The sequence below is a fragment of the Colletotrichum tamarilloi genome (assembly GCF_030869305.1).
Source record: "Colletotrichum tamarilloi strain Tom-12 chromosome Unknown Scaffold_6.1, whole genome shotgun sequence".
NCBI classification, from domain to species: domain Eukaryota; kingdom Fungi; phylum Ascomycota; class Sordariomycetes; order Glomerellales; family Glomerellaceae; genus Colletotrichum; species Colletotrichum tamarilloi.
Window position 1 is genome coordinate 422,231 of NW_026849389.1, and position 11,546 is coordinate 433,776.

Genomic DNA, 11,546 nt, shown 5'->3' on the forward strand with positions numbered 1-11,546 from the left:
ATACGTCGCCCGGGGTCCCTCGTATTCGTTATATAATAAGGTTAGGTAGGATATATTAAGGGGTACTACCGGGTAGCTCCTTCTTATCTATCGTCATAACTAGTCTAAAATTAAAAAAAATAGCGCCGCGCTTAGGTAAATAGGCAATATTAGCTAGTTTAATATTATTATAAACAACCCGCTAGTCCATAAAGTAGGCAAGGGTAAATAACGTACCGTAAAATATCTTTTACCCATTACTAACCTTAAATAGTAAAATAAACCCGCGGTAAAGGGACGGGGGAAGCTACTTAATAAGTATAGCAAAAACGCAGCCGTCAAAAGCCTTTAGGATAACTATATTTAGCTATTCGTTTTTAATAAAAGACCGATATACTAGTCGTTTTCGGGGCAAAAATATACATAATATAGCTTTTTTAAAAATAACTTTTTTCGTTTTTAAATCAACGCGCATTTTATTAGGTTTTCAAACGTTTTACTTTTATATCTAATTACCTTTACTATAACCTTTTTTAAAAACGCTAAGTAGCGGCTAGTAAAGAGACTAGCTAATAGCATATTAATAATTTACTTAAGCCGATAAAGTTTATAAGTAGTCTAATTACCGCACTTAGAAACCCCGCTAGCCCCTCTACTTAGAGGTAAATAACTAACCTCGTTATCTTTAACCTACTTAGAACAGATAACGGCAACTCCTCTATCCAAGAGGTTAAGAAGTAATATACTACCCGTTTAAGTAATTTTTTACAAAGTTAAAATAATAAAACTAAAGTATTTAGTACTATTAGTAACAGTAGCGTTAGTTAATTTACGTATTATATCTATAACCGTAATTAAAATAATTTTTACTTCTCTCCCCTCCCGTTTTCGTTGCTTATTAGCTTTTTACTCTTTACTAGACGTGGGGCGCTTAGCAAAAGCTAAATAGCTAAGTAGGCCTTTATATAAAGTAATAATAAATTACCTCTACTATATTAAGAAGTTAGCGATATATTACTTAGCTATGAGGTTCTTAAACTCTACCGAAATTCTCTATATACTAGGCTTAATTACCTCGGTTTAGTTATATAATAAGTAACGGCGGCTCGTTAGAAAATATAAGCTAATAAAATAGAAATCTATATACAATTTATTAATTAGAACGTAGTCGTCGTTAGTAAGATTATAATAAATACTATACCGAATTTATAAAGGTATAAACTACGTAGGTCTCGGGTCGTAAGGATAGTTATTAAGAGGAATATATAGAGTAAAGTTTACATCCTGCGTGCGCTATATTATACTAACTATATTTTACCCGCTAATTTTATATAGTAAAAGAATTATAGTAAAGTTAGTATTACGTAGTTAGTAGTAGTAGGCGAAAATAAGACGAGTATTAGGTAACGAGGTAAGGGATACGTTAGAAAAAGCCTTAATAACTTCGGTAAGCTTAAGATTATTAAGAGTTAGTAATATTATTGCTCTTGTTATTGTGTAGGTCTTATTTTACCTAGCTAATTAGCTATTCTCTTGGTATTTTATTTTAACTTAGTTTATATGCCGCTATAGATTAATAGAGTTACTAAAAGCCTGAGTTAATTCGCTATAATTAGAACTTATTTTAATAATGAAGGCGAGTAGGTAAGATAGTATAGCTTCGGGGGTCCTTTATAGCTCTAATACGGACTAAGGTAAGGTATTATAAGTAATTATCGAGACCTTATTAAAGAAATACCCGGTAAGGTACTTGTGCCTATATATCGGACTGGAGATAGGTAGCGCTAGTTTAGTACTTATACTTAAAAAGAGCGCGCTCTCGCTCGTTAAATAGGTTATAATTAGTACTAAGGCTAGTTAATAACTAGACTATATTATCCGTTAAGAAGCCCCTAATTTTAAAAATAGGACCTTCTTTACTACTTAACCTCTAAGCTGGCTATTTATTTTATTATAGGATCCTCTCTCTTTATATATTTACCTTTTACGTAAATATACGTATTAAACTTTATATATTAATATTTATTTTTACTATCCGCTTATATACTTAACGGACCCGACTGCCTGACTAACGATTTAACTATTATTAATACTTAAGAGAGAATTATAGAATGCTTACTTTTTAGTTACTGAAAATAATATATAAGAAAAATAAGGCTTAGAGACGAATAGCTAAGCCGGACTTTTATAATTTAAAAATAATATAGGGTAATTACTAGTAGCGGTTTAATATAATCGTAATCCTACTCCTTAATAAGGATACCTATTTTATTAATATTATTACTATTATAAAATATGCTAAGAATCGTAAATACTTCGAAGAACTTCTTGTTATAAAATATGAAAAGCGCTACTAAGATTTTAATAATTTTATTTATAATATTGCTCTTTTATTTATTACTTCCTAAAAGTACTTCTTATTTATAAATACTCGTAATACGGCGCTTAAAATTAGCTAGACTAGTAGTATAAATAGCTTTATATAGTTCGTATATAGTATTATTTTTAATTAGAGTAAGGCCGAGGATAAGTAGTTAATGCGTATTACTATTACTAATAATACTAATATAGTTAAAAACGGACCCGATATTTAATACGATAGCGATACGTAAGATAATATTTTTAAAAATAGAAGCGATTTATAAAAATACGAGAATATATTCCCCCCCGAATTATACTCCTTACTTAGCTTGGATAAATAAGTAAATAACTTATAGAGTTAGACTTTATAAAAAGGAATAATTTATTACGATACGGATAAGATAATTTCGGAGTACTAATTTTAGCTATTATTATTTATAAGTACGTATAATATAAAAATAGCCTTATTAATAAAAATAATAAAAAAAAAATAAGGGGACTCCGTTAAACGGTTGCCTAAATTAATAAATATATTACTAAAATTGCTAATAACCCTAAGATCGTTATTTAGGCTATGCCCTACGTTACCGTAACTAATAGACGGTTTATTTACTATTATTACTATACTACTTTTAAAAGACTCTTAGTTAAGTATAAGCCCCTATCTAGTATAAACTATGTTATTTTATATATTACGTTTTTTACTAAAGCTCTCTTATACCTAAGTAGTAAATAAAACTAGCTCTTTAATAAAGGTAAGTATACTTATTAATTTAGGAAATAGAAAGTAAGTAGGTTAATATACGTAAGGTAGAAGCGGGGCTATAGAGCGTTACTTAATTAAGAAGTGATTATTTATTTACGAAAGTAACGGGGAGATTATAAATAAGGAATATTATTACTAAAAGCGAAGAATTATAACCGGGGACTTTTTTATTAGATTATTATACCCTATTTTTTTAATTAGAACGGATATAAAAATTAGCGAGTAGAGGTATAAAAATATAAGTAGGCGTACGTAATAGTATTACTATAACTTCGTAAAAATAATAATTAAGTCTTATTTACTTCTTAGGCTATGTAGGGTATAATAGCCAAATAACTACGTATTATAAGTTTTTATATATCGCTAACTTACTAATATAACTAATTAATTAGGTTAGGGATAGGGAAGATAAGTAAGCTATAGTTTAATAGCCGTTACGGTATTTAAAACGGAAATTATTAATATAGTAACCGTTCGCTTATTTACTTCGATTTAAATTTAGTAATATATTTTAATATATAGTAGTAGCTAGCTTTACTAGCCCTCTTAATAAAGTGGACGTAAGGATTAGGCTATCTGGTCTAGTACTTAGTAGGGCGACTTAAACTCTTATTATAGTCTAGGACTTACTTTTTATTTACTCTTTCGAGATTAATAATATTAAAAATTATATTTAGTTTACTATTTTCTAACCTAAGAATAGGCTCTTATATTATACTAAGTATTCTCTTAACTGACTAAAAAACCGTTTGTACCTATATTATTCCTAGCTTCGGACTTAATATTTAAAATAAGCCCCGATTTACGAGATACGTAGTTTATTATTATAATTAGGCTCAAAAACTAAGAAATAGTACTAACGATTAATATATTATTATTAAACTTTTATAATATAACGTGCTACGCGAAAACTAGTTAGCTACGGACTAGAATATGTTTTTTAGAGGTATATATTTAGGTAAATATATCTTCTTAGAGGTAGATACTTAATGCTATATAAAGTAGTATAGTACTACTCGACTTTAATTCGATAATAAGGATATGGTAGGGGTAGCCTTATTTAGTAACTATTACTATACTACGGACCGATTCTGGATACTATATATTAGGGACTAGAGAGGTAAATACTAGGATTTAAAAGCTTAGTAATTTAGAGTATCTTATTAGATACTAAATAGCTTTATTTTTACGAAGCCCTAAGATACCCACATTTTACTTATTATTACCCCCGCCCTCCGTAACCTAACTATATTACGATCAAAACCTCTACTAATTAGTCGCTAATAATAATAGCCCTTATTATTAGTAAAGTTAAAAGAGCCTCAATCTAAGTTAAGCGGTTATTACTCTAGGTTTCTAATATAAATTTTTTTTTCTTTTTTTAACTATTTAAATAAAATAACGAACGCCTTTTTATTAATATGTAATACTAGGACTAATTACTTATAATTTAATAAGTTAACTATATAAAGCTAGAGTATTATTAGAACAAATACTAGTATTATTTAGTTAAATAGCTTCTCTTATATTTAAAACGGTTTATTAAGGTAACTACTAAATACTTAATCTATATATTAAAAAGGGACTTTATATTCTATACTTATCTTAAATATTTAAGGGGTATAAAATAAACTAATAATTATCGTTCTAGTTATTTCTTCTAATTATTAATTTATCTACCTTTAGCCGTAGCTATTATAAACCCCCTTATTAGCTTATAGTAGTAGTTTAATAATAATATAACGGTTATCACTAAGATTATAGTAAGTACTAGTACTATTAATAATAGTAAACTATGTACTATTTTAATCTTCTAAGCCAATACTAAGTATTAATCTAGAAGCTAGACTAGATTTATTTATATATAATAATTAGTATTAATATAAAACATAACTTTACTAACTAGCTTCTAGTTAAAAAAGAGAAACGACGCTACTATAATATAAGAAGTAGATTCCCGTATAGTTTTTTATTTTAAGTACATAGCTTATATTATTTATATTTAGTATACTAAGAGAGTCGTTAATATAAAAGGGATCTAGCTAGATAGTCTCTAAAAACTACCTAAAGGGCGGTCTTATAAATATTTAGGAAAGTATAGGGGCTAAAGTTAAATTATCTAGTTAGAAAACTATAATTATATCGTCCTCTAAAATATCAATATTAATCGAATAAATTATAAGTAAGCCGTAGCTAATAATAAGAGTTTAAGTAGCTATACTAACCGCCCGGCTTAATAAGCTTATACGCATAGTTACTTTATTTAGAGAACGAGAGAAAGAGGCGCTTATTATTAACCCGTACCCTTTTAGGGACGGGATCTAAGCTAGCTAAGTAAAGGGTTACTATAGAAATATAAACTTTACTTATTTACTTAGTATTAAATCTATCCCCAAAGTTAGAACTCATAAGGGTATTCTTATAATTTAAAATAATCAATTATTAACCTCTAAAAATAGTTATATACGGAATAAGTAAAGAAGTATATAATTTCTATTTAGATACTTATCGTTTCGTATTATATTAGATATATTACTACTTAGCTAGTACTACCGAATATACCGTTTTATTAAATATATAGAATTTATTATTCTTTACTTTCCGTTATAAAAAGAGTTCCGTTAAGTTATTTTACTACTAATTAAATAGTTCTATAGAAATATATTAGAGGCACGTCTATGCTAAAGCGTTTAAATAAGATAATAAGTAGGCTTAGGTCGGTATGATGCTAGTTAGACCTTTGCTAATAGAACCGAAGCGCATTACTTATTTATATAGACGCTATCGGAACAGCTTCCTAGTTATATACGGTGAGCTTCTAGTCTTAGCGGTAGAGTATGTAGCTTAATTTACTTAAGTCTGGGTTCGATTATATTGATAATAGCCGGGAATTAACCCACGTGGCCAAGACGGGCAGAGTCCCTGACGCAGGCTGAAGGCATGCAACCATACATGCATTCATCTATTCTTCGGTCAAGCATTTCCCCCACTTGTTCATTATATTCTCTCAGGGCTGGGTAAGATCGGATGCCTTTACTTCGCATCCGCCGGAATGAAATATCACCCTAAACTATGGCTGCGGCGTGCATATGATTTATTAGTAAGCCGCTGCTAAGCACTTTTATAGGAAGAATTGCGTGAGACTCGCGAATAGTTGCTGGCCAGAGCTATATATTAGAGTATGAGCGATCGATATCTGGTTTCCTACGACTCTCTCATTGTGTTCTAATGACACTGCAGGTCGTAAGTCTCTTGCATGGTTTCTCTATCCCTGGCGGCGACTTCTACTGATTATGCGTTGCGCCTCGTATTGTTAACCAAGTTTTGTCTTGCAGCTAGAGATCGGTCAGGCCAATGGAATCGCGGCCTGGGCGAAGATAATGACATTTCTGGAAAAGTCATCTTACTTCATCCGCTCATATTGAAATCACGAGCCAATGCGTCCGCCATTGATCATCCATGACCATCTGTGCGGCCACCCGCAATTGATTCAATAAAGCAGCTGCAAAGCTATACCTAGTTTCTGGTCAACATTGAGGTCAGGTCCAGATATCAGGCGCAACATGAGGGAAAGGAAAGAAAGATGGCGCTGTGCTGTGTAGCACGTTGCCGTGGGAAAAGAGGTCGAGGCGAAGCCATGATTCGTGTTGCCCCTGTGTCAGATACAAGGCGCCTGAACTGCTCCGCAATTGAGGGGTCCCACTTTTGGTCTGCCACCTTGACGCCATCCTGGCAGGCGAAGGGAAAGCAGGAAACGAATAGATGAATGAGACGCGAGTGGATGTAAGATGAATGAATAGATGCTGTATGTCGCGCCATGCATGTGCCCGGCCAGGCCCTAAGACCGGCAGGGTGTACGTCGCTTCTGGTGTGATTCAGGTGCCAGAAGGTCTGTTGTGAGCCAATCAACGAATCAGGGCCTTCGGGGGTCTTAGGGAGAACTCTGATTCGTGAGTTCGATTTGATCCGGCTTACCTCTAGCGAAATGTGAATTGGGTTGATGGAAGCTAAGAGCGGTCTTCCCCCTCATATATTCATTCATGTCCCATGCACCCATCCATTCACACCCAATCTTTATTCATTCCTTCATCTATCACTCACTAGTAGCCGATTTAGGGCCCGTAGCATGGCTAGACATATCAACAATCTCGCAACTTTTTTGGACGAGTTTGCGCACGGACTATCCGATGACAACTTAAGCAAGAGACTAACACGAACAGCCATTTTACTTCGTAACCCACCATACCATCCAACCGCTACTCAACCTACAAGAAGTCAACACAAGTTAGCTCAGAAGTACCTCTCCACCATACGACAAGAGCTTAGTAACCCAGCTTACTACCTATATTTATTTACGTCCTCCATAACAGCACTCTGCACCGAGCGACGAGAGTTAAGTGCAGCTTTGGCAGAATGGCCTAGAAAAGACGACATCTCCTTAGCTTTCACGGCAAAAGCCCAGGCGGTCGTTCAAAAGCATCTCGCGAAAGAGCAATCAGAAAAAAACCCCGATCACACATTCCCTCAGAAACGCCGTCTGTCCACAACCCATCCGAGTACACAACAGCTCGTAAACGATCCTGGGAGTAGGCATAAAAGAGCCAGATTAGATGGAGACTACAAAGACCTATTGTCATCTGGAAGGATAGTCACGCAATTCCAGCAAGGCGAAGATCAAGGTAATATTCCTCAGTTCCGCGAGGAATGCCTCGACAACGCGTTCGACGAAAGTCATCAACTTCGTTCGGGTGCACGAACTGAGGACAATTGGCGTCATCACAATGTTTCGATTCAACATAGGAGTGATTCTACTCGACTGGCCACTGAAAAGTATCGGCAGCTTCAAGGGCCCAAGGTTGGTGCAGCCGCAGCCACGGGCCGCGAAGTTGACATCAGTCAGCAAGCCAGCGGCGACACTGGAATCAGGAGTCGAGACGGCGAGGCAGAACGCAGCAGAAGCGGCGAAAGCGACGATAGCGAGGTCAGCGACGAAAGCTTTGATAGTGATAACGAAGGAAGATTTCCCCTTCTAGCTCCTGTCAGATCTGCGGAACCAGCACGAACTCAAGAAGGTATGACACTACAAAAGACCTCTAGCTAGCGGTTCTAATGTCCCTGGTCCAGTTCGGCTCGATGGAAAAGTGTATGGGTTGACTGCGATGGAAGGCATCCGTCTACTTTCAGATCATATGTTTTCAGGTGAAGGCACGTTGACTATCCCTGTGCATGAAGGAACGTCCTCATTCATCACGTTCAGGATTTCGGGAAAAGCTGCTTGGAGATTGACAAAGAGTAAGAAACAGCTCATGTAGAAGTATCCTCGATTACCTTTACCTCGGCTATCTTACATGACCCGTAACAAACGTACTTCAGCCCAGTCTGCCACGGTATTATGACGGAATACCCTTCGTAGTCGCCACTACCTACCATAGCGACCTGATCGTCATTGGAGTCGTGAATGTACACGGCTTTCTGTTCTCCAGGTTCGATATGCATGTTGACTAGCAGAGCAACGATATCCGCACTTGGTTCGCGCATGTCCAGGTCCCGCAACTCCGGCCATTCCTCGGGACCAGAACACCTTTTCCCAGTCTTCAAGCCAGTCAGCGATTGTCATTCTGCTCTCCAGAGGGTGCCCTACAGCTTTCTGACACCTTTTAACAAGCTGTCTGATTGAGGAAGTCCTCATGCGAATTTTATTCATTCCATCGATCGTCAAGGAGGTGTCGTGGTTTTGTCGCAGGTCTTACGTTTCTCGCGTCCAGTCTTGCGTTGGATGGTGATAGAGGCCAGAAGGGGAACCTCGAGGAAACTATGTCGTGGAGAGTAGTTAGATAAAGTATGAAAGGACATGGTGAGAACTATCCTCCGAAACTCGAGAGAGGGCGCAAGCTTACCCAGGATTTTCTCGGAAAGCAAGTAGTATGGGTTGGGTTTGCTCACCCCGCGTTGACACCTGATCATTCCCAAAACCTATAGGTTTTGTGACGGATATACATAGGCCCGAGGCACTACCCCTCCACCTAGCCCACATGTATATATCCATCTATTCATTCTGACAGCTACGCCTTGATGCCTTTTCAGGCATCTATGCATCCATCCATCTACCCATAAATGCATTCATGTATGCATCATGTATGCATTCGTCCTTCATTCCACAGCTCATTCTTTAGCCTATTCGTGCATGGTGGAGCCCTCATGTCTCCCCACTCAAAATCTAGCATGGTGTTTTGCGCTCCATTCTCGCAGCCACGCAGATGGTTGAAGCATCTACAGTATCCATTTTCGCGCGCTTCCATCAATTCAAGACCCTCACTTCTCCAACACCTATGACGGAAACCTCGAAAATTCAACAAGATCCGTTCAGTTTCATCATTCATCCATTCGTCCATTCATCCATTCATTGATTGGTACGCTCGCAGGGAGGCGATAGAAACGTACCGCTCTAGAAATACAGAGTGGCATGAGGCGTCACATACGAGGTCTAGACCGAACCCCCCTCTTCTCTCAGATAGACCTGAATTAGACACCATGAATCCTCGAACGCGTTAGCATAGACAGGCGTGTCAATGGTGAGAATGGGCCAAGGTTGCGTCGACCAGGACGGCGGCCATAGCATCATCGATACACATACTCCTAACGTGCCCAAGATAAGTGACGAATGAACAAGCTATGGCTACCAATTGTGCTTCCTGTTGGGGGGGGGGGGGAGGGAATCAACGACCAGGCGAACACAAGTCATGGTCGTGCCAGCTCTTGCATAATGCCTCCTTCAATATACTATAGCCAGACCCAACGGCAGCACGCTGCATCAAATCCTATAATTAGGCCTACAGCTAATTCGAAGTGAGGTATATCATAGGTTCTTAAGGCAGAGCTTAAAATATATAAGACCGGCCGTTTACCCAGTTCTACTAATAAGCGCCCTTATAATAGTACTCTTTAATTTATAACTCTATACACTACTCTTATTTTTACTATATTACTCTTTAAAATCGGTTAATAAGTTAATCCTAAACTATTATTACCCTTAGTTTATTAATCACTACCTAGATTTTATTCAACACTTTAAAAATCGATACTATATACTATCCAAGTGCTACTTAGGTCTCTATAATAAATATCTTCTTCCCTAGCTCTACTAGTACTATAGTAGCGCTAAACTAGCTTCTTAACGGCACTTTAAATAGCTTTACTATAACGTTATATATCTATAGACTACTTATTATTAGTAGTAAGTTTATATATAATACCGTAAGAAGCTTCGTAAATACTTATTTAAGTTAGTAGTCCCTTATTTCTAATACTTTAGTATAGTATTAATATCCCTTAGTATTTAGAACCGACGTCCACGATCCTAATAAGATATATAATATGCTCAAATACTAAGTCTCTTCTTAAAACTTTACTAAAATAGCCCGTTTATCTCTTATTAGCGTTAATAATAGGTAAGGACGAGCCCTACTTTATTTAGATTATGATACGATGACTAAGAAGCCCCTCCGATTTACCTCGTAAAGAGAACGATTATATTTTTAGTATAAAGGATATCTATTTTTTTTATAATATACGTAAAATAAGGTAGCGTTATTTCTTTATAAGATAATAACTATTTCTTATGTTAGCGGTTCTTTTTAAGTCTTACGAAACTTTATAAGTAAGTGCTGTCTCGAATACTTAAAGATTTTAAAAAATAAGACTTTAATTTTCGAATATTATAATAATAGCTAGAAAAGAACTATAACTTAATAAATTAGGCCGATCTAAACCGTTATTATAAAGGAAGAGTTAAAGTAAACGCTCCTAGACGATATTCGTACCTTTTTTAACCCTAACTCTTGTACTTAGTATACTAATTGCGGGATACTATATTAAAGAGGCTACTTATTATATAGTCGCTTAGGAACCGGGAAGTCGAGCTTTAGTATATCTATTACCGGCTACTTCGGTCTTAATATTTATATCGTTAGTCTTACCAATATTAATAATATACAGCTTAGTACTTTATTTACCGACTTTTTCTAACGCTACGTCGTTTTACTTAAGGACGTTAACGTAGTTAGCATAATACGAGCTCGCAATACCAATAACAATAAATCTAATTTAAGCATAGATATATCACAAAGCTTACCAAAACCTTATAAACCTCTTTTATTATTTAGATTACTTAATATTTTTAATAGCATAACTTTATAAAATAGCCGTGTTTTTATTATAATAACGAACTATATTAAGTACTTAGATAACGCTCTAATACGACCTAGCCGCGTTAATAAAAAAATTAAGTTCGGACTTACTAATATAGAGGTAATTTAGAAACTATTTTATACTATTTTCGAATATTTAAAAAAGGAGATACCTAATATAAAGACCTAAGATAAAAATAACGCTAGTATACGGTAGTTAGTAATTAAGTTTATAAATATCGTACCGGAGTTAT

At 35.4% G+C, this 11,546-nt stretch overlaps 1 protein-coding gene across 1 annotated transcript; it reads right to left on the reverse strand.

Annotated features, from left to right (window-relative positions):
• Window positions 1–7,739: 7,739 nt before the first annotated feature.
• CTAM01_02684 (uncharacterized protein) lies at window positions 7,740–8,602 on the reverse strand (the record flags this gene model as incomplete). Its single annotated transcript, XM_060518722.1, has 2 exons — window positions 7,740–8,135; window positions 8,534–8,602. The coding sequence occupies 2 exons, from the start codon at window positions 8,600–8,602 to the stop codon at window positions 7,740–7,742; spliced, it is 465 nt and encodes a 154-aa protein (XP_060386525.1).
• Between the last annotated feature and the right edge of the window lie 2,944 nt (window positions 8,603–11,546).